Source organism: Daldinia decipiens (genome assembly GCF_022478715.1).
Source record: "Daldinia decipiens strain CBS 113046 unplaced genomic scaffold F4813scaffold_10, whole genome shotgun sequence".
Lineage (NCBI taxonomy): Eukaryota > Fungi > Ascomycota > Sordariomycetes > Xylariales > Hypoxylaceae > Daldinia > Daldinia decipiens.
The window spans coordinates 368,701-395,312 of NW_026054553.1; the positions used below are offsets into that span (position 1 = coordinate 368,701).

A 26,612-nucleotide genomic window follows, 5' to 3' on the forward strand; every position below is an offset into this window, starting at 1 on the left:
TTCCCCTTTTGAATTTAGGTACATAGAATAATTTAGAGCGGGTCAATGCCCACATGGCACATTAAACTGACGGTGCCACGGGAGGGGGATCGTCGTCCATCAACTCCCCCAACTAATAACAACTTATATTATAACTTATATTATTAACCTTGGACGTTATTAACCTTGGAAGTTATTAACGATAGAAAATCACAAGGTCACCTCGATATGTATCGGACGCCTGCGGTACCACTCCTACACGCGAACTTCATTTAGAGCTACATATTTGGAGACTTGGCAACCACATGGAGAATTACCAACGGTGCATTCAAATTTCCTACCCGAGTCTTGCCATCCTATCATATTTTCATCTAATACTACATCTCACATTATTTACATTATCTTTTCGCCATTTCTCCATCTCGCCATCTCGCCATCTTGCCATCTTGCCCCCTTTCCGACACGTCTAACTTTTGCATAATAATGACAACACCACCGAAGCATTCCGTTCCGAGTTAGACATGTTAAATGTGTAAAGCAAAGACGGTTTTATACCCACTTATCCATCTTTTAACTTTGGGTCGGACACCTTCCATAGACCCCATTCATAGATTTCATCTCGGCGATATCATCCCAAGGTATCCTAGCTCAAGGTTTTATTTGATTCGGAATGTCTTGAAGCTGTTCAGTCCGGTAAGAACAGTTGAACATAATTCATATATTTCACTCTTCCCATAACAATACAATCACATCTGTACTAATTATTCTCCTTGCTTTGTTGTTATACTAGAGTTGCCCAAGAGCTGAAGGGCCGAATCCACTTTATACGTATTACCTCAATTCTTGCCATATCATAAATCATACATAGTCAAACCTCAGCCATGATCAACACTCCATCGCACAATTCGATCCGAACTGTATGTAGTATTACTTAAATACAAGCTTTGGCCCCCGTGTTCTAGCACGTCAACACAATTCCCAGTACCAAAGGTAAGGAATAATAGCCTTGACATCATTATATCCCCTTTGCCTCGAAGGAGATATCATTCTTTAGCACCCTGGCACCATATCATATGTTAGACAGGATATGCCCAGAAACTTGAAGCCGACATGCCGGGCAGTTGCGCCTCAAGCAGTGGAGTTAGGAGAATCGAATAGCTTCTAGTTCCCACAACGCATCTCTTTCCAGAAGTATAAATAAAATACCTATCCTGGAGCAGTGAACTTTTGGATGTGACCGATAAGCTTTGCCAGGATCCATGCATACCGACAGGTGCATACCTAAGTACCTGAGGTATGCTATATCTACCTATGTAGGTACGTAAGGCTCACTGCATATGGTCCCGTGTTGTCTTACATTAGTGTGTACATATCAATTACAACTCTAAGTTCTTGTTTCTCGAAGATTTGGTTTTTGTCAGTTAGTTATATTATTTTTAGCAGATTAGTTTGCAAAATCACGACGTCAGATGAATCATGTTAAGACGAAGCGAGTTCGTACGAGAACAGGTAGGTAATGAACACACTCCAGTCCTTGTATTCTGAATATATCATATTCCAGCACTTACGAGCACAACATTAAATACATAAGAAATAGTTATTAAGGAGTGTAGAAGTATGCTTTGCCGAATGGCACACGAACAGCTAGACATATGTTTTCCAAAGTCCTCAAATATCCGTCTCGACGGTACCATCCCTCCCAGTACTAGTAGAAGCATAGCCAGAGTCCGAGTACTTGTCGAAAAGGTGGCAGTCGTTAGGATTGCCAAAGTCAAACTGGTTGATGTCAAGTTCATCGAATGTAGGGTCCAGAAAATACGACATGTCCAGCAAAGCGTCCTTGTCTTCCTCACTCGTCAGAGCGGGCTGTTCCCTTGCGACAGGGGAGCTAGGCGTACGAGCCCTTGGAGTTGCAGCAGGAGTTGCCGATGCCGACAAGTCATTGTGTGGGAGATCCTTGAAGAACTCGAATAGACCATCACGGATGATGTCAGGGAGGCCGACCAGCATATCAGCCTGAACTTTCTCAAATGACCTCTCGACCTTCTTCTGAACAAACTTAGGCAACTCTTTTCTGAGCCTCTTCTCTACCTTTTTCCATTCAGCACGCTTGGAGAATCCCAGGGAATCGTTGCCGTCATAATCTATCAGATGGTTAACGCGTTTACGTTGCTAAATCTTGGATTGGCTTACATGGAGTTGGCATAGCATTAAAGTTAGCACTTGGGAACAGGATCTTGTAAATCTCTCCCCATCTCTGCTCGTCAGTCATGCCGGGACAATTCTTCCTTCGCACTTTTAACTTTGCTTCGGTGGCCTCATCGATGCCTTGCAGCACTGGAACCACATCTAACTTCTCGCAGGGCACGTCAGCCCGGAGATGTTCAGCTAGATCCTTGGCATCATCGAAGGGATCATTGCATCTAGGACAAATATGTTTCGGCAATCGGTGAACGCGATAAAGATGTTCCCTTACACGAATTTTCAGTATGGTAATATACACATCATTTCTTTTGGAGACTTACTTCAAGCGATGCAGGGAAGTCCAGCCTGGGCCGGCACAGCTTCGGTGTTTGTTATGTGCTTTAGGGTCATTTTTGTAGAAAGGGCAAGCGAACTTTCGCTCCGATTCCGTTTCTTTCTTCGCACGCTTACTGCCACCTCTATCCGGATCACCTTCATCGCCCCCGGCTGAAGAATTATCCTGGTCATCTCCACCCAATCGACGTTTGGTTCGAGTTGAGCGGCCTGATTGGCCTTGCTCAGAACTACCGCTCCCAGGCTCTGTACCTTTAGAGCTACCAGCGGAGCTTCCCGAAGCTTCAGATGCCTCACATGCATCTTATTAATGTCAATGACTTATCCAAATTCAGAGCGTTACGTTTATAGGAAAGTAAAGGGGTTGGAGAGCAAAGAAAGCGCGCTGTGACATACTATACACGATGGTCAGTCCCTATCTAATATAGCTCAGATAAAACCTAGTTGCCACAGAGAAAAGAATTCATACTAACCAGGAGATAATTGCGAGTCTCTTATCAAGCCACCGGTTGAACTTAGCCATTACAAGCGCGACACCCTCTTGTCTCTTGATGGCCACGTACTGATCAGGCGTCAGTCCTCTCTCACTTTCGTGGTTGAGTTGGCAATGGCTGAGTTCTCGAGCAGCGCGTATCTGCTTTTCGCCCTCCATAAGACCGGCTACTCTAGATCGCTTCTGTGATGATACCCCAGGGTTATATCCTTCGTCCTGTAAACTAGATTCTTTCCTGTATACACTAAGCTCGCCTAGGCATTTCCCGGGGTCTAGATTGATAAATCTAGTGTTGTCAACGATGAGCGAGTCCCCAGCTAGAATATAGTCGGGACAAGCTATCCTACTCTGCTAAAACGATGGTAAGAACAGTTTCATTTCGACTCTTATGGGAGCCTTACCGAGTCACCGGCGCTTGTCGGTTCTGGTATCTGCGGCTTAATAAAGTCACTCCTGGATAAGGCCAACTTCTTGACCATGCTTCGCTTGAGGCGATGTTCACGACGGGAGTTGATCCGCTCCCACTGGGCCACGAGCTTCGTCTTAGTCACGTCCCAATCGTGCTCAAAGGAATTAAAATATCTGGTTTGGGGGTGACGGTTCGAGTTCACCCGCCCAATAGCCAAGTTGTAAGTATGAAGAGATTCGTGCAACTGACGGTGACGATATTGATAAGGGTGACAATGAAGAACAGAGCTCTCTGGGTGAACGTTGTGAGCAGTCAGTATAATATCACCGGGTCTTTGCATCTCTCCTAAATATAATATGGAGTCATCACGCAGGTGACGATAGAAAGTCGCTTATAGGCAGCATTTATTGACAATTAAAGGGCCAAGTTAAAAGAAGTAGTACTGGTAGTAGCGCAATGACTTTCTTCGTTTCCCTGATATTTGGATATATCAATTTCAGTTGAAATAGGGAGAGTTAAGATATACGAAGTAAAATGGCTCTGTTTTGTTGATCTCCCTGACCAAAATACCCAATACTTATACTCTACCGGTTTTGCGCAACGGCGCAAAACGATTTGGAGATATGCGCAAGCTAACAATCTACCAATCACGTATGCTGACGTGCTCGATGCTGATTGCGTAGAATACCCTCGAGAACGCAACACAATAGGACTTTACCGGCATTGTGTGCAATACGCCTTCGCGTATCCGGCACCTAAGGCCCCAACATCGCGAACTCCTAACCCGTGCATTACCCAGAGGACGACGAAGTCGCGCGGAACGTAGCTAGGCCGATATCCCTCCTTGAGATGATTTATAGCTCGGAAGCGATGTAGGCAGTCTGAGCAGAATCTTAACATCGTTATCGCGCTTCAGCGCGCCGTATAGTGGCCGTCCATAAAATGATAGCGAAGGCCAGGCCAGGCCAGTATAATGACTCTCCATAGACAACCCCAAACTAGAATCATTAGAGGAATCGAGACCTGAAGAACCTCTTACTTCGTAGATATTTTTGCCTTGGTCGACCATACAGAGAACCGAAGGTACACTGCTACCTTCTCACGGGAAACCCCTTTTGCATCTTGCCAAGCTTTTCCCCAAGACAGCGGATAGGTCCAGGGTTCACTATGTCTCAAGCCACAATCTCGTCAAACCAACTTTCCAGTGACCAGTAAGTAGCAGGTTGCCTTGATAGCAAGATCCCATCGCTAACATAAAGGCGCAATAGAAGCCGGCGAGCATCTTCCGAGATGATGAAATACTACCTTGCCAGTCGCCCCAGTACAACGACAGATAGGCTCGTTCAAGGGAACATCATGTCAGACGGAGATCTCATAGACAGTCTTAAGAAAAAGGAATCCCAACTAGATGTGTTAGTAAGACGGGCGAAGGGGGACGGTTCTAAGTCGACGTAGACAAGCAGACATTATTGAAAACATAGCCCGGAACGAAATAAAAGGGAAGGAAAAGAGAAGTTATAATAGAGGGAAGTCATGGGAAGTATAAAGGGCGAGAGCATAAGAGTAGACGTTAATATAATGCTTTGATTCTTAGGGTCCAAGCGTGCAGTCTTCCACACCGCCCCCCTTTTCCCTCCACGAATCCATCCATGCATCTAAATCCTTTCTTTTCGCAATTCTAGTTCCATCGGAACACTTCTTTATTCGCCATCCCAAGAACGGGGCGCTTAATAGAAATATCGGAGACGTGTCAAGTAGGTTAGGTTGTGTCAGGTACCTGTTATTAGTATCCCAATCTTCCAGCCAATGACTCCCGAGCCCCACGATGAGCGGCGCAAACATTGGAGGAACCAAATTTTTAAACGCTTCATCGGCAATCAATAAGAATTGAAGGATGACCTCCGATGATACGCTTCCACTTATAGTCGCGGGTGTTTTACCCTCAGCAGACCTACTGATTTAGTGCCACTTGGACCAATGGCGATAGTAGGTTATACGTACATGCCGTCTCTTATTCATTAGAGATTAGCATTTCCTTTATTGTCATAAACGGACATCCATACAAGTCATAGGATTGGCACGGGCGATGCATGTTTCGGAAGCCTGGGCGCGCCGCGCCGCTACTATGAATGGTATTAACTAGGCCAGCGACCTCGATCATACCGACAATTATGAGTGCGAGGAGCTAGCTTGAAGCCACGGGTGGTCGCCGCTTCGGCCCTATCTCAAGTAGGCTTGTGGTATGTTACAGGTGCTGTATACTGTAGTGTATAAGGTCAATCCTGCCTGTCAGAGTGATGGTGTTCAGTGCTACCAAGTGTATTGTTAGATAACCTATAGTGTTGGCTAGATATTTCTTAAATGGTAGCTTCTACCAGGCTTGTATCTAGTAGCTAGCTGCTTCGAGTAGAACTACAAGGTATCTAAGGAATAGAGTAAAATCCCTACCCCTAATTTATTAATTATAGGACAAGATCTTATGTACTATATATTGAAACGAAACAAGGCTCGGATAGGATAGTCATAATATCAACATTTAGACCTGACACGGTAAGCAACTTGGAATTTCTTTCGGCCGAGACATCAAAAAGGCAAATGATAGAAAAATTTGGTGGTCATTCATAAATTTAATAATCACTTTGCTGCTCTTTTGAATACACATCCACCCTTTACACCTTCTTGCCCTCTATCTGGTATCGCAATTAAATGTCTGTTTTACCCTACGAACCACCAGGTCCACCAAGTAGAGCAAATCTTCGTACGATCCCCGGTCCGTATTCTTGATACTGTACCAAGTTAGTTATCAGCAACCTGTTAGTTTAAACTAGAGAAGACTTACCTCGGCTTTAGTGTGGCAGTACGATCGGAACTCTGGGGTCTGTCCTAACAAGCTACCACCAAACCATGGACCATGCCGTTGTCGCTTGTGCGTGATGACCTGCACTTCCAAGCCACCGCTCTTCGCTCCTCCGCTGCGGACCTCACTGGCTCGAATTCGAGCATCAACTAAATGTTTGATATCGCGTTGTAATCTTCGCCCAAAGTCCTTATATAACGTGCTCCCTCCTGATAACACGATGTTCTTATACAATCCTCGTCGAACATCGATCGGGCTAGATTGAATGACACCATCGACAACAACAGGGAGTGGCGTTAGGAAGTCGGAAGAGTAGATTTCTGGATTGAAGAATATTTCAGGGGCAAGGAACCGCTCGTATCCTACGTCGACGGTGACCTGGCGACCACCTGGTTGAGAGACCACGTGCTTGGCAAACCGACTACGATCTCGATCGAACTTCGAAAACTCCTTGACAATATCGGGACATACGTAACAGTACTCTTCCTTAATCTCCTGGGCCGTCTTTAGCGAGCTGTCAGGCTCTCCTCGATCACGTAGAAGGGACTGAACAAAGTAGGTGATGTCTCGGCCGGCAATCGGAATGGACTTAATCGAGGACCCAATTACGTAGCCTTCAGCAACAGGAATGACGTGCGTAACACCGTCACCCGAGTCGATGACAGTACCCGTGAGAGAACGGTCTGATACTTTTGCCGATGTCCAAGATGCGGCAAGGGCGAGGACAGCTTGGACAGCAATGTAAAGACCGGCACAATTGAAGGATTCGAAAAAGATTTCGGCCGTGTTCTCTCGGTTTTCGGGAGGGTTCAAAGGCTACAGTACGTTAGCGGGCATCGCGGTGGTAGAATCAACGGTGGCTTCGTACGGGTTCGGTTAAGAGGAAATAGTGATCTTCAGGTTCGACACGAAGATATTTGAAGATGGAGTTGGACCAGAATCTTTCCATGTGATCCTAATATGATGTGTCAGTACTGGACTCGACTATGGTGGGTCCGAGACTTATACCCAGTTCTCTATTTGACCGTGTCGGATCGGGTAGTGTAGTCCGTAGCCTATCCCAATATCAATACCCCAATCACATAAAATGTCTACCTATCAAACTGACCTGGCCCGTTCGAAGCAGCGATTGCCTCATCGCCGATGAAGAAATCCAAGTCTTCTGTACCCCGTTTTGTCGATAGATGGCCTCCGGGACCAGCACCCCCTGTGAGGAAAGATGGTTTGTTTGCCACGGCCGGTCGGCCAGACCCGGTCCCGCCGCTACCGCCTGCTCCTCCTTTCGTAGCTATCGCGGTCGGGAAAACGAACGAGGGAGAATCGTTACCGGCGAAACCTATTATCGTAAAGAAGCGGTGGGTTAGAGGACTGAAGTCGATATGGTTATATGGCGGTGTATGGAGCCAATGTGAGAAGCCAGCTTACCAAGCTTTGAGAATCCCGTGCCGCTATTTTCGAAGATCACGTTAGAACTACTTTCTTTCGTATTCTGAGATGTTTAGGAAGCATCAAATCAGTTATTGATTGCGGGGTCATGAATACATACTTGTCCATGACAACGGCAGGGGTTTGGTTCGCCATTTTGAAAGGATAGGAGCTACGCAAGCTACGGAGAGATTCAAGTCGAAACTCGGCGCCGAGAAAAGGAAAGTAGCGTCGTTGTGGTGGTGGTGAGACAACCCGCGGGGCAGCTGTTGAAGTTGGTTGGCGATGATGTAGGCTGGAAAGTTGAAATTACGTGCCTATCGTGAGGTTAGGTTGCTAGGTATAGTGTGGCTGTGCGCCGACCCCAGCTGGAGGGGTGGGGACCTAGATGTACGTACCCAGCTATGAATGCGGCTGAGTACATGTACCTAACCTATGGAAGGTACATGTAGCTGAGAACCCTAGTTACCTCATACATAGGTACATATCTGCGGGCACTTGCACTAAGCCAAACTCTAATAATCTCCAGGGCTCACAGTACATTGCTGAGGGTATATTGAATTGACTTGGACCATATGACTTCTAAGACATAAATTTCTATCCACTTCAACTTCTATTTGTACCTAGTTCAATGTGAATGACATGCCCTGAAGCACTATTTCTTATACATAATAACTTTCTATAAAAAAATAATAAAAAAACCTTAAAGCCTCAAGTTCAATTGGGAACTTAGAAAAGCATATCAAAGTCAACAGTTAAGGCAATGGTATAAGTTGAGGTAGGCACAACCCTCACACAACCACTCATCTTTTCAACTTCAAAGGTAAGAGCACTTTAGACATATATATGTACATATGTATGTACATACCTATGTACATACCTACATACTTGCATGTGCCTATTTCTCACTATTCTACATAGTTCAAGGGGTCGCTCTTATTTCTCTGGCTCAGCTTCACTACATATCATTGGAGGTTCTAGCTTCCAACATCAAATAACTTTCGATATTGCCAAACATCTCCTTCGCTACTTAGGTAGTAAATTATTATAGAGGAATCTACTCCTAAGTCTCATCACCTTTCATCCAGTCCTCACTCCATTTCCTTTAAATATCCCTACTTATCTTACTTTCGTCGCTCTATTGACGCTGTATCTCCTCCATACGACATATGTGGCTCGTCCAGAGCTTGTCGGCACCAATTACCCGGTACTAGTTCTTCAGCTTCGCCCACCTCAACGATTGGCATGGTACCTCATCACCCAAGTTTTTAATCCCTTACCTCTATTATTTGTAGCTTAGCTTATAGCTTCTCTCTCGCCAACATTGCCTCACGCAAGAGGCATCGTCCTGAATAGCTGCATAGCTTTATCGGTATCCCGAGTATTTAAACACCACCAGAAGAGTTGCCCCTAAATTGGTCAGAATTTATTCGATCCCACAATCGTCTTAGTCGAATCAACAGGCAGAAAATATCCACTGAGATTCTCAGTTAAAATTCGAAAAATAACAGTACATCGAATTTGCCCGTTTTTGTATAAGAGAGAGCCAGAAGACAGTTCAATTTTCCAAACGAATCCGGTATATTCCCCTGTACCCATACGTTATACTGAGTATGGATTTTAGAGATCCCCAAGACAACGCTGTCTCGACCTGGCATGAGGACGATATCGAACAGGATGATATCATTGACGGCTTGCCCTGGACCACTGAGCACCCAAGACCTCCCTCCCCATTGGAAGATGGCAATATCGTTTCCATGGATGGAGCCATAGATCGTTGGGGAAAACGTAAGAGATTCCCGGTAGCAGCCATATTTATTCATGCCGGGGCCGGGTACCACAGCGTTGCCAATGAGAGCCTGCACCTGGAAGCCTGCAATGAGTAAGCATTTTGACATTTTCATTCTACTTCTAGTGTTTTTGGCAAATCATTCTAACGTGAAGTAGAGCTGCACGTCTGAGCATAAAACTCCTGCGGTCAGGCCATTCGGCTGTGGATGCTGTCGAGGCTGCTATCAAATCCCTCGAAGACAAGGAGATCACCAATGCTGGCTACGGAAGTAACTTGGCAATTGATGGGACGGTAGAGTGTGACGCCACCTTGGTCGATCATTTTGGTCGCAGCGGAGCCTGTGGTGCAGTTCCTAGTAAGTTGGTTGCCAGTACCTTGAAATATTATTTGTACTTGCTTACAAGTCTGGTTTACAGATGTCAAGAATCCAATCTCTTTAGCCAAGATTATTCTCCTGTCTAGTAACAAGCCCCTTTCTTTACGACGTGTTCCTCCGAATCTGCTCATCGGAGAAGGCGCTAAGGAATTTGCACGAGAATCGGGAATGATATTAATTCCCAATCAATTTCTCGTGTCAAAAAATGCTAGAGACCGTTACGTTAGATGGCAGGAAGATATGAGGCGGGCAGAGAGCAAAACCTCTCTATCTTTAGCACCTAACACATACGACCGAGCTCTTGACGATCATGGTAGCGAAATTCGCCAGAATGTACACCCGGACCACACGACCGCTATACTGACTGGAACATGGAATGAAGGACAGCCAGACTCTCTAGCTTTACCTTCTTCGCCATGGGATAATGGGCCGTCAGTGTTACTAAAACTTAGTTCTGCTCCTCAAGTTTCACCCAAGAACCACGTCGAGCGCAGCTCGCTTAGCTTCTTGGGCTCACTTACAGGTTCAAAAACTGTGGCTGGAGAAATATCGTCTTCCACTTCAAAGCGCCCACGATTCAGCCCAGGCCCAAATAATGAATCTCTAAAGTCAGATCCTAGTACGTCGATATCTAAGGGTTTAACCAAGACAACTCTTCATGATGAGACTAATTCAAACGTCCCTGTGGACCTTCCCATGCCCAAAGTTGGACAGGCTCCCACCACTATGGCTACACCATGTCTTGACAAGTCGCCACCATTTAGGACTGCTGACCATCATAAGGAGGATAATAAAGATGTCGATGAAATCACTGATACAGTGGGTGCAATTGCAATCGATATGTCTGGAAAAATTGCGGCCGGGTCATCTTCAGGTGGTATAGGCATGAAGCATCGAGGACGAATTGGTCCGGCGGCCTTAGTCGGAATCGGGACAGCCGTCATTCCAATCGACGAAAGGGATCAAGACGGCATCGCCGTCGCCGCTGTGACAAGTGGCACCGGCGAACATATGGCTACTACAATGGCGTCGCAAAAATGCGCTGAGAGAATATATCAAAGGACGCGTCGTGGACCGGGCGGAAAAGATATAGCCGAGGATGATGAGAATGCGATTCTCCAAGGGTTCATTGCTAATGACTTCCAGGAACACCCAGGCGTCAAATATTCTTCCTCGGCTGGAGCCATTGGCATCATGGCGGTAAAGAAGGGGCCGTTGGGGTACTATTTATATTTCGCGCACAACACTGACTCTTTTGCCGTAGCCTCGATGGGTTCTAATGACATTCAGCCAGCTTGTGTTATGTCACGCATCAAGGAAGGAAGTTCTGGTCTGGCTCGTATTGCCCAAGGAGGCCGTAAAATCCACATATGAGCTGGTTGTATCACACATTGATATTCGATCTATAAGGCTCGTTATATCAGACCGGAACTTTTTCCAGGGCTTACCGGCTTCTCTTCACTTCGTACCCATCCGCTCACCTATCCTCACCCTTCATAAACTTCTAACCTTCACGCTATCCTTATCACTCATACACCTAAGCTCGAGATGAATTGTGGTGCACTAAATCGGCGTTTTCGAAATACCCCTGAATGGCTACGTTCATATCAACCGAAATTACTTTTGTCTTGGGCTCGGAAGGATTCTTGTATTTTAAAGACAGTAACCCTCAAATTGCAGCCGAACCAAGACTAGAAAAACTAAGCGTAAATCCTTGGATGAAAAGAATTACATGGGTAATAGTGGCAGTAGGATCACTTGGACAGTATAGATAGACTGTACAAGGTAGTTATGAAAATATAAAACACGCCTAAGTTGACTGTCTTATCACTACGCCTATGCTTTTTAATTCACGATATTTTGTCCCATGCCGGACGCAACTCCGCGTATGCAAACTCCAACCCGTTGCGATACAACCAGACCGCTTCCATGTAATATGATTTGAGTATTAGTACAATAAAGAAGACTCATAAAGCTTGCTCCTCAACTACGTAGGGGCAGGCGTCCCCGCAGCACTACCTGTGTCCTCCCTGGCCCCAACGCCGTTAGCGCGTACTTTCTTCTTCTTCTTTTTACGAGGGGCGACAGCAGGTTTGGCGCCGTAACTGCCGAGGGCTAATTTAGTACCGCAGGTCAGACATTCGGCGTTGTCGGGCACAGAGCAGAAGATACTAAGGCAAATACTGCAGACAAAACCTGTGTCAATGACATTGCGGTGGCAGAAACAAGCCGCACGGAAGTCTACTGAGTCTTGGGTGGGAGTCACGAGAGATCGTCGTGCTTCGGCGTCCGCGAGGAAACCGAACATTAAATATGAGAGCAAGCCACGTGGATTCGAGGCTGCGGAAAGAAAAGTGCCTCCTGTTATAAAGGCTGCTTGCTGTAGGAATGTCGGCGTCCCGTATAGAGATAAGGTGTCTACTGGGATGCGCGCGTGAGAGGCTGCGAAGACAGCGTTCATGGTAGGAATGTACTGCGCAGGCTCCGAGTCCGAGACAGATAAGACTAGAATGCGCGAGTGTAGCGTCGCGACGGTCGACTCAGTAGGCGAGGAGCTAGTTGCTGTTGAGGTCGGGTTCGCAGGGTCCGAGGACGTCTTGGCCGGTTCTAGGGCATGCGACATCTTGTGGATGTAAGATAGTGCTAGCGTGAGGGCTCCTGATACTAAGGTCGTAGGGTTAAGGTCTGAGGGCGTGGTGCTGTCGATGAGAGAGCGCAAGGAGGTCAGGATAGAGGATTCGATTTGGGCGAATAAGGGGAACTTGTTGGCAGAGCCGCCAAGTTCTGTTGCTGCTGAGGTACCGTCCTGTCGCCCGTCAACGTCGGTCATTTCGACATCACCGTTAGATCGCGAAGACACGGCCCGGAAATCGGGGTTGGGGGACTTGGGGTAGAGCCACACGGCGCGGTTGGGGTGCGCGGCGAGTATAGCAACATGATTGTCATTGCCGAAAGCAAGATGGGCGTTAATGAAGACGAGCAGGTTGGCTAGGGCCTTGGAGATGGGGAGGAGGTCGGCGAGGGCAGCCCAAGCGCGCGGGTTGGTGTCGACCACGATGGTAAGGAGCGAGGGTATTTGGCTAATGCTAGAGACGGGTTCTGTATAGTGATCTGAGGCGTCGATGCGGTTCATCGTGCCGTCTTTTCTGTTTCAACTCGTCGGGGGAGTGTTTATGACATGAGAAACGGAGAAAGGGCTCAGAGGCCACCTCCTTTGTAGAATCGGCTTTTTTCTCACTTAAGATTTTGCAATCCCAAGTTTAAGTATTAGTAGAAGGGGAGTTCACGGGTGATGCTGTTGCGCAATACTCTAATTGGCAATGGTATGGAGAAGATGTAATTATCGACAACGGGATAAGCATTGGATTTCCGGACTGGTATGAAGAGATTGATAACGAATTGATAAGAGCTGACTGCTGAATTAGGTACATGAGATACATAAGTCCAGAGCTCACCGAGAAGACCCGCCCAAAAGCTGTATCACGAGCAGCACGCGTCTGCGTTTCAATGCCGTGCCAAGCCGGGGAAGAGAATAAAGACGCTAGCTCACATGACTAATAATACATAGGTACCTAGGTACGGTACGTCTAGGTACATATAATAGGCAGACGTCATTGTTGAGTAGATCTTACGGAAACCCCTGCAGCCACTTTATCAGGCGCAAGAGGGTCATGATAACCTTATTGGCGTCTACAAACCTTAGCGGGGTATTTCAGTGAATGTTCCCTTGTGTTCCTTTGAACGAGTCGACGAGTCGACGAGCCATATTGAAGCCAGAACTTCCATTCCGTCCCATCCCATATCCATACTTTTGCTCACTAGAATATCATCGTCCTACAAACACTCCATCCTAACCTTTTACGGCGAAGTTATATCCTCTGTGTGTTAACAACTTTGAGATATCTCGTCTGGTTATCTGATACTCAATTCGCAAATGACGAACAACCTTACGTCCTTCAAAAGTATTGAAAATACCAAATAAACAAATGTAAGTTGTTTCTTACCCCATGTCTTTTTTCTAAGAAATCTATGAATATATTCCTTGCGGCATGTTGCATACTCCAAACAGACCAGTCCAGCCAACTTCGCTTCCTCCCCATCGGTTCTACGCTTTGCCTTATATACATACATACCTCCCTATGTATCTACATATGCTAGGTACCTGGATTTAAATTAAGTTGCAGCGACTGATACCCCATCGATTTAGTTCATGTGAGTAAATTTCACCAACGAACCGTTTGCTTCAAACCTTGAAACGGCTCCTGGTGGCTTCGGGTTCTTCTAGGCTAGAATTTCAAGCTAAGCCAAGAAATTTTCGCGGCTATACTTACTGCAAATTAAGGCCAAGACTTGACCAGTCTGATCACAAGCTTACGATAGGTGAGAAGAGGTATGTGTAATCTACGCAATCTGTGTTTTCTTTGTATCTTAGCTGCTTTCATATCCGTCACGAGTCCAACACCAGACCCATTAGCTCGTATTTATCACCAAGCCGATGATAAAGCGGCCATAGCCGACGAGAAAGTTACTATCCTCATTTAAAACTTACACCAGAACACCACAATACTATAACCTTACCCATTTACACTTCCCTCAATCTCATACTAAAGCTCTCACACCAAAGCTCAGCCAACCCTTCAGCGTTAGCTACTACCCAAGAATACCACCCTAGAAACTAAGCATTATATTGTTGACGAGGTATAAGCCCCTCAACAAGCCGCCATATTTCAGTTTAACTCCGTTATTCCGTCAAAGAAGCACTTGTATAAAAGTCCTCACAAGCCCTCTCAAGTTTTCAAGTTTCGAGTCCTCAAATCCTCAAGACTTCTCATTCTACCTATAACATCTACTCCTAACATTCTCTACCAAAAAGCTTTAGCGACACCGAATATCAACTCGCGGGATACAATGGAGGAATTTCCTATCGGTCTCACTTCTAATCGTGAGGAGATGGCAAAACTGAGCAACATAGAGCAGACGCAGCTCATCTTAGCCCGATTGATGGAAGGTGGTCAGGAAGATGACGATACTTGTCGTGAACTTGATCGCCTTACCAAAATGCTAAACGACGATACTAAAGCTAAAAACAAAAGCCAATCTATCTGCGAAGTCATCGATGATGTATGTGTCGATACTATACTTGGTTATCTCGACATGAGACAAGCTGATTCGGTCCGTGGTCACGCCGTCTTGAGCGCTTCAGCGTATCTTAAAGCGGCCGGGGAGAAAGGGAACGAGGCTCTTCGCAAGTTCTTTTTCGATCGAGTCCAAAGAGGGACTTATGACGACTATATCGTCGCCTTTTGTGTCGCCGCCGCTATATTTCCTATCGCCTCAGACGTAACGGCTGACATATTCCTCAGCGAAGGCTTTTTACCCACCTTGGACCCCTTGATGCGACGAAAATGGAAAAGCAGAAAGGTCGAGACGGCATGTCTGGAAATGCTCAACGCTGCTTCCATGAATTCGTCGTGCCGCGAAGCTATTAATAAGTACTGCGCTGACTGGCTGGAAGAGGTTGTTGACCAAGATCCGAACGAATTAGCCAGGGCCATCTACACGACAGACCCTCAGATTCAGGTCTCAGAAGGTTCGATTGCCATGAGGAGACACTCCGTAGCAGTTCAAAATTTGGCCGCGGTTATCTTGGCGAAATTGAGGGTAGGCACCCTAAAGCTTCCGCTCGCGTCACCGCCCGCATTCGAGCATCTTCAGTGGCGGTGACCGGCTCGGTGAGGAATGGAGTTGGGCTGACCTGGGGCTTCAGGCAGTGCCATCGTCGGCGCAACAAACGGCAGAAGGATCCGAGAGTAGAATACAGCAAGCGAACACCAGTATTGAGGACCTATCTAAGATGTTCAGTACGATGATACTGAAGGACCCGGAGAGTGACAAGCGACATTCGGTGGAGGGCTTAGCCTACGCAACAATCCAACCTGGAATCAAGGAAGAAGTCGCACATAACACCGAGCTTTTGAAGGCTCTGGTCAAGATTTTAGGTGATGCTCCTGCAAAATCACCACTTACTTACGGAGCTTTAAGCATATTTGTGAATTTAACTCGCTATCAACCAGTGCAATCTGAGGAGGAGAAGAAAATGACTCAGCTGAAAGCCTACGCCAATGCTGTTGGAAAGCTGGGAGCACCAAACCCATTGAACAATGACAACCACGTCACAGAGCGGTGTATACAAGTTTTTAAAGCCGGTATTGTACCCGTTCTAGTAACACATAGTAGGCACGGTTCGGTTGCCTCGCTTAACCTCATCGTATCGATTATCTCTGCATTGTCAGTTACAACCACCTTGCGGGGCCAACTATCGCAGCAAGGAGCTGTTAACCTTCTTATTGCGGCCGCCTCGGCTCTACCAGATTCCGAATCGCAAGCCAAACGAACAGCAGCCCAGGCACTCGCTCGTATACTAATCAGCACGAATCCCGCTCTCGTTTTCGGCGGTACGCGCGCTCGTCCACAGAACTCGGCAATCCGGCCGCTCATTTATATACTCACTCCTGACCCTACAACCGAAACTCGAGATCTCCTGCCGACGTTCGAGGCATTGATGGCGCTTACTAATTTAGCATCTACGGACGACGATACACGGGTGACAATTATCCGTAACGCATGGCCAGAGATCGAGGAGTTGATGCTATCGTCCAACAATCGGGTTTCTAAAGCTGCTGTGGAATTAATATGCAACCTAGTGCAGTCCGTTGAGGGTATTACTCAGTACGCTGACAATAGCCCACAAGCTGCTAATCGACTACACATTCTACTCGCACTTGCAGATGCAGAAGATGAAGGAACGAGGAGCGCCGCCGGTGGTGCTTTGGCCTCTCTCACGGCATATGACGCCGTTGTAACCGGTATTCTCAAAAGGACGCGCGGGGTCGAAGTAGTCCTGGGTTTGTGCGGTGAGAAGAGCGAAGATCTACGGCATCGAGGTGCATTTGTTGTGTATAATATGGTTGCGTGCGAGGGAGAAGCAGGTAAGGCGGCACGGAAGGAGATCAGGGAGAAGAACGGAATTGAGGTTTTGAAGGAGTGTACGAAGAGTAGCCGGAGAGCCGAAGTTGTCGAGGTCACGGTTCAGGCTCTAAAGGTCTTACTTGAGCAACAGGATTAAGAGTAGCAGAAATAGGCAGTCTCGCAAATTGTTGTGCGTCGCAAGATGTGTGTGTTGAAAGAAGTACTGAATATAATTGTTCAAGGACAGAGTACCTATTCAGTTTGGAATTTTTGGTCGGGTTGTCAGGTATCTAATACTTGGAACGTCCTGGTTTTTGGCACCTTCTTATCTATTGTTAGTTGTCGAATAAGTATTGCCCTATTCAACCTTACGCCGCGTAAACGTGCCTTGTAAATGAAGCCCTTCTTATGATACAGTAGTTCCCCAGAATGGGTGGTTTAACCTCATACTTTCCTTCTAAGATGTCTTCAGAATATAGGTAGATAGCTACCTAATATTAGAATACCTAGCCGTCCACCCGATTCAGAATGGCAACGCCCTCAACATGTCCCGTCTGCGGGAAGAAGTCGAAGCCGCGTATGCTTTCAATCGCATACTTCGTCCCTTTCCACTTGTTCTTTGCAACGCCAGTCTTCATCCCCGTCCCCGTCTCTGCACCACCCGCACCCTCAAGCCCACGAACCAGGATACCGATATCGCGCGCCTGTGTGTGCACATTACAGCTCACATATACGACGCGGCGGGGCGCAAAGCGCAACAACTGGTTCAGGAAATCCTGGTCGCAGCCCTTACGCGGGGGGTCGATCACGACGACGGTTTGATCGCAGGGGTATGCCTTGCGCAGGGCGGACGCAAACAAGTCTTTGGCATCGCCGGCGATAAATTTCGCACGCGAAAGGGGGAGGTTATTTTCCGCGCCGTTGCGGGACGCGTATTTGATGGAGGCGTCACTGATGTCGATGCCGACGCTGTCGCTGAATAGGGAGGACAGGGTTATGGTGAAGAGCCCGGAGCCGGAGTAGGCGTCGAGGAGGAATTTGATTTCGGGGGAAAGAGGAGAGGAAGGAGGGAGGATGTGCTCTCGGATGTAGTCTGTGAAGACGGGGAGGATGGAGTTGTTGTTCTGGAAGAAAGAGCCGGCTGGATTGTGGAAGACGTAGGGCCCGACGTACTCGGTTGATGTGCCATTGTTGTCTGTCACGTAGGTCTTTAGGTCTGTGTATGAGTCTGTCTCGACTCTAACAACGGAGTCCTCGGGAGGCGGGGGCGATGGTGATTTTGCCTCAGGTCCTTTCGGTGAAGATGCTCCCTCGGCTTCGCTCTGTTTCTTCGGAATACGCTTGGTGCTTTCGCGCAGAAGAATCGTAGCGCCCCGTACGTATTTTCCGTACTCGACGGCCATGCGTGCACGTTCCTTTTTCATACCAAGACGTATGGCGTCGGTACCAATAGGGCAATCCTCAATATCTAAAGGGTCACGCTTGCCCTTGGGCATGAAGCCAATAGGGGGGCAGCTCTTGAAGGGATTCTTACCTTTGCGCCAGCCCGGAGGGCCATCAAAGTGCGGCGTCAGCTTTGTTCGGTAGCCGTATTGAAGCGGGCTGCCGATGGTGTCTTGGATAGCGGGGATAAGCTCTGGGGGCAACTCGGAGAAGTGACGAAAGGCCTTCTCGACGATGTTCTTCTTATGCTTCAGCTGATCGGTATAATCCAGCATCTGAAATTGGCATCCTGAGCAAGTGGCAAAGTATTTGCACTTGATCCGACTGTCGTCGCGGGAGGCTGACGGCTTCACGAGAGAGATGTAATCCGCCACGGAATAGCCCTCTTCCTTTAGGTGGCGGTACACCTTCGCCTTGACAGTGTCGCCTGGTATTGAGAATGGCACGACGTATACGTGCTTAGAGCCTTTACGTAAAGCTAGGCCTTCTCCAGTCGAGGAAAGCTCGACAACTTCAACCTCGATCTCGGAGCCTTGCTCTGGCAAGTTTTCAGTTTCTGGCTCTGGCGCGGCATTCCCTCCTTCTACCGCTCTATCATCATCTTGTTTGAGAGACTCGATTAGATTCTTCACGTCAATAGCTAAGACTTCCTCCGCTGAGCCAGTCTTCATGTTCATGTCGGTTTCGCTTTCCTTCGTCTTTTTCTGCTTCTTCTTGTTTTCCTTTTTCGTTGCGAGCTTAGACTTTTCATTCTGGAACGGCCTTTTCCCGCGATTAGGTCTTGGCTCTTGATGTTGGCTACCCATTTTCACCTGTCCATCTGATGAAGCCATCTTTTTGAAATTTGGCGATCTAATCATACGTATCACCTGAGCAGCGCTGAGGTCAGGGGTAGTGTCCTGTCGAGACTTAGGTCTCTTAGAAAGTTGATACAGACGTATACCTTTTCCAACTTCAGATAAGTGAATGTGGCAATTGGCCAAGGTAAGGGACTGAAGTGAAAACTGTAACGAGCCAAAGACGGGATGGGTTGCGAGTTTGGTTCTTAGAAGTAACCGCGGTGTTATTGTCTTATAAAATTGCATTGGTTCAGCAGTTTCTTCAGTCGAATCCTCCCAGTTTATCGTCTATAGAAAGACCTGAAGAAAAAAAAAATACTTGAAATTGTAAATTGACGATTTTTTACTGGATGAAAGTTGGATGGAAGATTGTACCATGTACCGAGTAACTACCTTACCTAAGGTAGGTAGGTACCTAAGGTACCTAGCGTTATGGTCATGTTAGCGTTATGCACTACGGTAGCTTATCGCGATTAGATACTATACGACCCCGCACTGTCTTTTTAAGGATTTGTACGGATTACTTCGTAAGTCACATTTATTCAAGTATACAGTCTAAACCACATCTCCTATTTCTCCTATTAAGAACTCGATAAATATTCCTATAAGTTTCATACAGCAAAGCTCACACAACTTTGCTTCAACATTATTCATCCATCCAAGCCTCAGTATGACACTGATTTATATCATGCCTTGAGCCACCGGATCCATTTGTGCCTGCTGCCCTGCTAGCATCGCATCGTGATTCCCTTCGTCATGTGCGGGATGCGTCTTGTGGTGTCCGCCATGACTTCCGCCGTGGGCATTCCCAGCTCTTCCGTGAACGGTTCCGTGCGGTGGGTGGGCTTGATCATGCCTTGCAGGCCTTGCGGGTTCTTCTCTTGGATGGCTTTTGCTCGACTGCTCAATAGAAATCTTGTTAGTCATGGCCTCTCCTTTAAAAACAGCTTATATGATAGGTATATGATAAGTATGAGTATGCTGGGTATATGTACTATGTACGTGATGCTAGGAATGCATATCTACTCACTCCGAAACACATGGTGTTCAATAATTTGCTTTTCTTAAAGGTAAAACTTTTTATATGGTTAAGTTATACAATCGATTACCATCCGGGAGAGACGACAAGTTTATATCTATCGAGCTCTAGGTCGGCTATGTCACAACAAAGCCTTCTATCCGCCCCGACGTCACGCCACAGCGATGACGTACCTAATCGACACTCAACCTTGTGATACCTATGTGTGTCTCAGTTCTATTGTTGAGGCGCTACAAGGCTGATACGTGCGCCTCCTACGTATGAATCGTAACCCAAACGGCCGTGAATAACCAGGGGGTTTGTCTCACAGCCTCAACATGGCGGCCGCTGGACATCGCCAAGTGATATGATTACCCCTCATTAGACAAGCAGACAAGTCTCATCGGAAAATTGTTATCTTCTTAGATAGGCTAAATGATAGAACAATATAGTATGATACTTACGCCTTACCACACGTTATTCCTTCTTATAACAGCCCGACCTTCGACATACGACTTAATTCTTGGCCAGTAGTGAGAAGAGCTGTAACGTGTATATATGCTGAAGTACGTAGCATCTCGTCAATTACAGTTTTGGATATACCATAGACTTCTTTGCTACGAAATAACACTGTCAAATACAGTCCTCATAGATGTTTGAAGAAAGTAACTAGGTTAACTAAATATTATAGTTAATTCAAAATATAGTTATAGTTATTTATGCCGTTAAATCTCTAGGCTTAACCAGCTCAGCGATTTATAATGAAGAGAATACGAGGTGGTATAATTTCTGATATTTGACCCGACAGTCACTTGATAGCTTTATACTTATTGAAAACCTATATATACCTACGTATAGTTATAGAAACCATATGCGATAGCTATTGTCGCTCTTAAATATCACAATCTTATCAGAACTTTACAAGCCTTAGATCTTGTATGAATCCATTCCTGTCTAGGGGGCATTAGATGGACTCATCTGACTTCCCGATATTGAGACCAGGAAAGTATTCGGGCTTGATTGAAGGTGCGCGTCTCGGTGACCTCGGATGGTTTCCTGTGTATGAATTACAAATCCAGGGCGCGATAGACAGGGGATGAGCCCCTAAAAATCCATGGCTATAATGCCTAGCTCATGTTAGCTTATTTGCCGTAAGCTGTGTTCTACCGCGTATTTCGTCATGTATCGCGGTTTAAAAATGTAATGAAGAGACAATAGCCCAACTTGACTTACATAATGTAGTTGAATATAAATTATAGACAAAGAAGTTTACTATCCAACCCGCTCGGGTATACCTAATAGATTACGACATTTATGTAAGTCTGAGCTACAAGCTTGCTACGTGATAGTGTGGTGGGGCTTTACAGTATTAACTACCTAGGTTAGACTATTATTATTATTAGTATTAAACTTCCATGCCGGGCTGCTTATCTCGCTTTATAATCTGGCTTTGCAACCTTGTACAAAAGATAACTACCCTAACGTCGTCGGAGTGTCGTTCTCTAATTATCACCATCATCTATCATCTATATTTATTTCCTTTTCATTCTTTACATTATCATTATTATTCTATCGTATACTAATGCGCTACCGTTGATAGAGGTAGTTATAATCACAGGGTATCAGTGTCTCTACCTCAGAGTACGCAACCCCGTCGTATGATATGCTGTGCTCTGAGAGTACCCAGGGTTAGATAGAGAGCACAGACGACGGATTGGGACGATTGCAACATACCGAGTTCCGATCACAACATTTGTAAAGACTTTGCGAGATGAGTGAGTAGACGTTTGAGTTACATCTACCTCCTTAATTTCTTACCATCTAGTAACTAACATGACCCCTAAGTAACTCCTACAACACTCCCGCAGAGTCTTCTGCTGTTACTTCTAGCTGTCGCCCCTTCGGCTGCGGTCCCTTCACAATGGCAACCAACTGGACAAGCGGTATTGCACCAGCAATCCGTTTCAGGGAAGCGAGGCGCTGTCGCTTCTGAGAGTAAAATCTGTAGTCAAATTGGCATTGACCTCCTTGATCAAGGTGTGAGTAGTACCGATAGCTAGAATTTCCGCTATTAGACTGCTCATATCTGTAATAGGGAAATGCCATTGATGCTTTTGTCGGGACTCAGCTATGTGTCGGTGTTATCGGCATGTATCATTCGGGAATCGGTGGCGGTGGATTCAGTCTCGTCCGGGATAGTAACGGCAACTACACCGTCATCGATTATCGCGAATCCGCTCCTAGTGCGGCCTTCGAGGATATGTATCAAGGTAACGTGATGGGTAGTGTGCACGGTGGGCTTTCCGTGGGTGTACCGGGCGAGCTGCGAGGTCTCGAATACGCCCATAAGAAGTTCGGCTTACTATCTTGGAAGTCTGTTGTGCAACCAGCCGCCTCCCTTGCGCGCCGCGGATTCCCGGTTTCCGAGGATCTGGTACGTTACATGGAGTTCGGCCTCGGAACGGCCGGCTGGAATTTCTTAGTCGAAGATCCCTCGTGGGCTCAAGACTTCGCCCCGAATGGTGAGAACTGCCAACTTACATGTCTTCCATCGTGAAGGCGTTTCACAATAATAATGTTAGCTAACTATTTTGTTAGGTGTGCTTGTTAAGTTAGGTGATACTATGACCAGAGAGCGCTACGCAAAGTAAGAGGTTTACTCATGGAAATAATCAAACACTCTCGGTCTTTACTCACCTTCCAATCTAGAACACTAGAACAGATAGCTGAGCATGGTGCCGACGTATTCTATACTGGCCCAATGGGTTCGTAGAATCTCTCTCTTCCTCGAAACAAAGTATTCTAATCTTTTCTAAGCCGAGGCGACGATCAAGCACATCCAGAAGTATAACGGAACCATGACCCTAGAAGACATGTCTAACTACGAGGCCATCATTCGCGAGCCCATCGGCATCTCGTACCGTGGCTTCAAGCTTTTCTCCTCGGGCGTACCTAGCAGCGGCGCCGTCTGTCTCAGCACACTAAAGACGATGGAGGGCTACGACGCTTCAGACGCAGCTGCTGATCCTAATCTCACGCTCCACCGTTTCGACGAATCGATGCGTTTCGCGTACGGCGCGCACCAGGCCCTCGGCGACCCGGCCTTCGTCTCCGGTATGTCGCGGCTCGAGGAGGCTATGCTGGACGATGCACACGCCGAGTCGATACGTCGGCGCATTCGCGATGATAAAACACAACCTGTTGAAAACTACGACCCGCCGCGCATCTACGTTCCCGAAAGCCACGGCACCTCGCACATCTCGACGGCGGATTCCTCGGGTACCGCCGTCTCGTCTACCACCACTGTTAACCTACTTTTTGGTAGCTTGCTTATGGTCCCCGAGACGGGCGTCGTACTCAACGACGAGATGAACGATTTCTCCATCCCGGGCGTACGTAACGAGTTTGGCTACGCACCCAGCCCAGCCAACTATGTCCGTCCGGGGAAACGTCCGCTCTCCTCCATCACCCCCGTCATCGCCGAGTGGCTCGACGCTTCCACCTCAACCGCCATCCCGCTCCTTGCTGCCGTCGTTGGTGCTGCCGGCGGATCCCGCATTATCAGCTCGACGACGCAAGTCTTATGGCACATGTTAGAGCGTGGGCTCTCTGTAAACCACGCTGTAGCCGCACCGCGGTTCCACGACCAGTTGATGCCGAACCAAGTTGCCTTCGAATATACCTTTGAAAACGCGACTGTGGCGAGTATGTTAGAGAAGGGGCATAACGTGACGTGGGTGCGCGAAGGGTATAGTGCCGTTCAAGCCATCGGCGTTGATGAAGATGGCGTGTTTGAGGCTGCGGGCGAGACGCGGCAGAAAAATAGTGCTGGGTTGACTTTGTAGACACTTGTCTACTGCCTACCTGCTACAGACATTAGGTCAGGTACCCCTATATATATTACCGTGTGTTTTTGATAGAGTTACGTTATGTACCTATATAGCTATTTAGAACTTACATTGTCAGACAAATATTAATCCAAGTCTTCGAAATTGTCGGTGTAAAACTCATAAAGTTAAGGCTCGAAAGAATTACGTAAATAAGGATGTATTCCATAGTTATACGGGCTCGGTTCTACTTAACCTAACTTATGGTATCCTCTCAGTTTCCGCATCCACCCTCAACTCAACGCGATGAACGAGGATAATACAACGCACCGCAACATAAAAACAAGGCAATACAAACTCCGAGCCCGCCTCCCACCGTGATAATCCTGGGGGTATCGGATGTAAGTCTATATCTATCTGGGTAGTAGGAATGTTGGTACTGATAATAGTACCATTTTTTGAGAGGAGAATTGGTTAGGGTAGTGGTAATGAATGAAACGAATCTCGTTTATAGCTTCATGGCGACGAGCTTCTCTAGCTCCGCCAACCATTTCCTGGCGAACTCTTCCTCAGTGAAGCGCTTAGATGATAAGCGCGCTCTGCGTCTGACAGAAAGGGGGTCGGGGTGCGAGAGTGCCTTCTCGAAACCTTCAGCGAACTCCGACGTGGTGGAGGCGTGGAAACCTAATTGAACTTATTAGTTCAAAAACACAATGCAAGAAATGCCGCAATTAACATACCCGTAGGTTGGCCATCAACATCAATGACAATGTCTAGCTTCGGACCACCGCTGTTATGCACGACTGATATTAGACCCGCCGCGAGGTACTCGACTACGCCGATGCCGAAGTGCTCGTTCCACATGCCATTTACGCCTACGAAGGCCTTGCCAAGCCATTGGAGGATCTCAGACCATGGAGCATCCAGCTGGAATATTACCTGATCCTTGATTTGCAATTCGTTGACCAGCAGACGAAGCTTGTACACGCGTCTCGAGTCGTCGTCGCCCCTAACGCTACCCAGGAGGACTAATTTGGCTTCTTTTGCTGAGGGAGTACCAGTCTTGACGAATTCGGCAAAGGATTGCAGGATGAGTTGGTGGTTCTTTTCTGGCCGGAACTGGGCGATGTATACTAAGTACTTCTGGCGTCTCTTCTCGCTCTCTTCGGAGATTTCGACAGCCCGCTCAATCTCATTGACGGCGCACGGGGGGTACACAACAGCAATAGAATTTTCCCTGCCTCTCTGCTTTCGGCGCGGCCCCCATATAGACTTAATATGGTCTTGCGTCCAGGAGGAATTTGTCATGACAACGTCGACGGAAGCGCCCATCCATGAATAAATAGCGGCGAAGATCTTCCAATAGTGTTTTTTCAGTATACCTTTAACGCCAACCCCCTTCCCGGCATTGACACCCTGACCTCCAACTGGCGTTTTAGGGTCGAGGGAGTCGAGCATGTCTGTGGAAATGGTAGGATAGTGTACATATGCAGCAGTTGGCATATTGGGAAAGAGAATCTTGCTCAGACCGAGTACGAAGGCGTAACCCATAGTGTCCACGAAGATGTCAGGTACTAGGAAAGAGAAAGCATCCATCCCCATAAGTATGGAGCCAACTGACTGCCCTAGTAAAGTCATATGCGGCCATGTAGAAGACAAAACCCAGTGTCGAGTTGTTAGGTAGATAAAATGGATCGTAGGCGGGTGGATGTCGATACTGAAAGTATTCTATGGTGCAATTAGCAATCTTGATTGCAAGTTCATTACATAACAGGAACCCCAAACCTTGACACGAGAGAGCATGCTCTCCTTTGAAACATCGTGGTCGCCCGTATATATAACGATCTTGGCGTTGGGCCATCTCTTCTGAGTAGCTCGAACCGCAGCCCATAGGACTCGTTCGCCACCTCCTCCAGCATTGCAGAAAGGATGGAAGAAACCGACTATACCATCCCAGTCTCGGTCACCTTTCTCCCCGTTGCCAGACGTTCCAGCTGTAGACCCATCGATATTCTCCCAGCTCTCGTCATCATCGCTGCTAGCACTGCCGTCTTTCCCTTGAGCTTTAGCCTCTCTAAATCTAGCTTCGCTTTCGGCTGTAGTGCGGACAAGTAAGGAGCGGCGACCTTCGGAACCCTTCCTCAAACACCAACCGAAGGCCGACCCGGCTGTCAGGGCGAATATGTGGAATAAGAGTGGAAGGATGAAGTTCCAGAATATTAAGGCGGCGAAGGGAGTACAGGCGATGGCAATCGCTGTAAAGGCTAGAGTCTTGGGCTCCATGCCGAAGGAATATGGTACGTCTTTAAAGGGAACGGAACAGCTTGAGCCAGAGGTGAAATCCGACATTTGCCTAAAGACTGGCGAAGAAATATTGTTAAAAGGATGTGGTTTATGAGCCTAGGCACACGTGTCAGGAAGACAATACCGGTCTGGCCTCTTCAGACTGGGCCAGAAGCAGTCCAGAAGCAGTCCAGTTGACCCATTGTTATGACCTAGAAAGGTATTGTGGTGTTGCAAGTTGCAAGTTGCGCGCTCGTTAATTTATTAGTTAGGTACATATGTTGTCTTGGTTTGTTGGTAATTATAATTTGGCGTGTGATCAATCGTTGATACAAGTGACAGAGTGACCAGAATTGATGGCTGT

General features: G+C 47.1%; 10 protein-coding genes across 10 annotated transcripts; 5 read left to right on the forward strand and 5 right to left on the reverse strand.

The window, feature by feature from the left end:
- Positions 1 to 1,395: 1,395 nt before the first annotated feature.
- On the reverse strand, positions 1,396 to 3,956 carry F4813DRAFT_354114 (uncharacterized protein). The gene is made up of 5 exons (XM_049242716.1): positions 3,412 to 3,956; positions 2,992 to 3,361; positions 2,505 to 2,820; positions 2,173 to 2,450; positions 1,396 to 2,123 (listed from the first exon to the last, which is right to left on the reverse strand). The coding sequence occupies exons 1-5, from the start codon at positions 3,757 to 3,759 to the stop codon at positions 1,648 to 1,650; spliced, it is 1,788 nt and encodes a 595-aa protein (XP_049101151.1). The 5' UTR covers positions 3,760 to 3,956; the 3' UTR covers positions 1,396 to 1,647.
- Positions 3,957 to 4,586: 630 nt separating this feature from the next.
- Positions 4,587 to 4,874, forward strand: F4813DRAFT_387896 (uncharacterized protein; the record flags this gene model as incomplete). The annotated part of the gene is made up of 2 exons (XM_049246623.1): positions 4,587 to 4,630; positions 4,688 to 4,874. 2 exons carry the CDS (start codon positions 4,587 to 4,589, stop codon positions 4,872 to 4,874), a joined length of 231 nt encoding a protein of 76 aa, XP_049101152.1.
- Positions 4,875 to 5,832: 958 nt separating this feature from the next.
- On the reverse strand, positions 5,833 to 7,995 carry F4813DRAFT_354118 (actin family). The gene is made up of 7 exons (XM_049242717.1): positions 7,823 to 7,995; positions 7,702 to 7,724; positions 7,385 to 7,612; positions 7,285 to 7,331; positions 7,145 to 7,231; positions 6,259 to 7,092; positions 5,833 to 6,205 (listed from the first exon to the last, which is right to left on the reverse strand). The coding sequence occupies exons 1-7, from the start codon at positions 7,855 to 7,857 to the stop codon at positions 6,140 to 6,142; spliced, it is 1,320 nt and encodes a 439-aa protein (XP_049101153.1). The 5' UTR covers positions 7,858 to 7,995; the 3' UTR covers positions 5,833 to 6,139.
- A 1,038-nt stretch (positions 7,996 to 9,033) lies between these two features.
- Positions 9,034 to 11,352, forward strand: F4813DRAFT_24435 (N-terminal nucleophile aminohydrolase). The gene is made up of 3 exons (XM_049240068.1): positions 9,034 to 9,583; positions 9,649 to 9,848; positions 9,910 to 11,352. Exons 1-3 carry the CDS (start codon positions 9,315 to 9,317, stop codon positions 11,241 to 11,243), a joined length of 1,803 nt encoding a protein of 600 aa, XP_049101154.1. The 5' UTR covers positions 9,034 to 9,314; the 3' UTR covers positions 11,244 to 11,352.
- Positions 11,353 to 11,642: 290 nt separating this feature from the next.
- Positions 11,643 to 13,279, reverse strand: F4813DRAFT_354126 (transcription factor Tfb4). The gene has a single exon (XM_049242718.1). The coding sequence runs from the start codon at positions 13,000 to 13,002 to the stop codon at positions 11,857 to 11,859; it is 1,146 nt and encodes a 381-aa protein (XP_049101155.1). The 5' UTR covers positions 13,003 to 13,279; the 3' UTR covers positions 11,643 to 11,856.
- A 1,540-nt stretch (positions 13,280 to 14,819) lies between these two features.
- F4813DRAFT_379912 (ARM repeat-containing protein) lies at positions 14,820 to 16,995 on the forward strand (the record flags this gene model as incomplete). The annotated part of the gene is made up of 2 exons (XM_049245512.1): positions 14,820 to 15,583; positions 15,615 to 16,995. The coding sequence occupies 2 exons, from the start codon at positions 14,820 to 14,822 to the stop codon at positions 16,993 to 16,995; spliced, it is 2,145 nt and encodes a 714-aa protein (XP_049101156.1).
- A 215-nt stretch (positions 16,996 to 17,210) lies between these two features.
- F4813DRAFT_354132 (S-adenosyl-L-methionine-dependent methyltransferase) lies at positions 17,211 to 19,465 on the reverse strand. The gene has a single exon (XM_049242719.1). The coding sequence runs from the start codon at positions 19,364 to 19,366 to the stop codon at positions 17,345 to 17,347; it is 2,022 nt and encodes a 673-aa protein (XP_049101157.1). The 5' UTR covers positions 19,367 to 19,465; the 3' UTR covers positions 17,211 to 17,344.
- A 122-nt stretch (positions 19,466 to 19,587) lies between these two features.
- F4813DRAFT_354133 (uncharacterized protein) lies at positions 19,588 to 20,278 on the forward strand. Its single transcript, XM_049242720.1, has one exon. It carries the CDS (start codon positions 19,877 to 19,879, stop codon positions 20,186 to 20,188), a length of 312 nt encoding a protein of 103 aa, XP_049101158.1. The 5' UTR covers positions 19,588 to 19,876; the 3' UTR covers positions 20,189 to 20,278.
- A 1,167-nt stretch (positions 20,279 to 21,445) lies between these two features.
- F4813DRAFT_354137 (gamma-glutamyltranspeptidase) lies at positions 21,446 to 24,157 on the forward strand. The gene is made up of 6 exons (XM_049242721.1): positions 21,446 to 21,913; positions 21,984 to 22,177; positions 22,234 to 22,660; positions 22,737 to 22,785; positions 22,848 to 22,903; positions 22,956 to 24,157. Exons 1-6 carry the CDS (start codon positions 21,910 to 21,912, stop codon positions 23,981 to 23,983), a joined length of 1,758 nt encoding a protein of 585 aa, XP_049101159.1. The 5' UTR covers positions 21,446 to 21,909; the 3' UTR covers positions 23,984 to 24,157.
- Positions 24,154 to 26,602, reverse strand: F4813DRAFT_24665 (glycosyltransferase family 4 protein). The gene is made up of 3 exons (XM_049240090.1): positions 25,751 to 26,602; positions 24,706 to 25,693; positions 24,154 to 24,649 (listed from the first exon to the last, which is right to left on the reverse strand). Exons 1-3 carry the CDS (start codon positions 26,312 to 26,314, stop codon positions 24,474 to 24,476), a joined length of 1,728 nt encoding a protein of 575 aa, XP_049101160.1. The 5' UTR covers positions 26,315 to 26,602; the 3' UTR covers positions 24,154 to 24,473.
- Between the last annotated feature and the right edge of the window lie 10 nt (positions 26,603 to 26,612).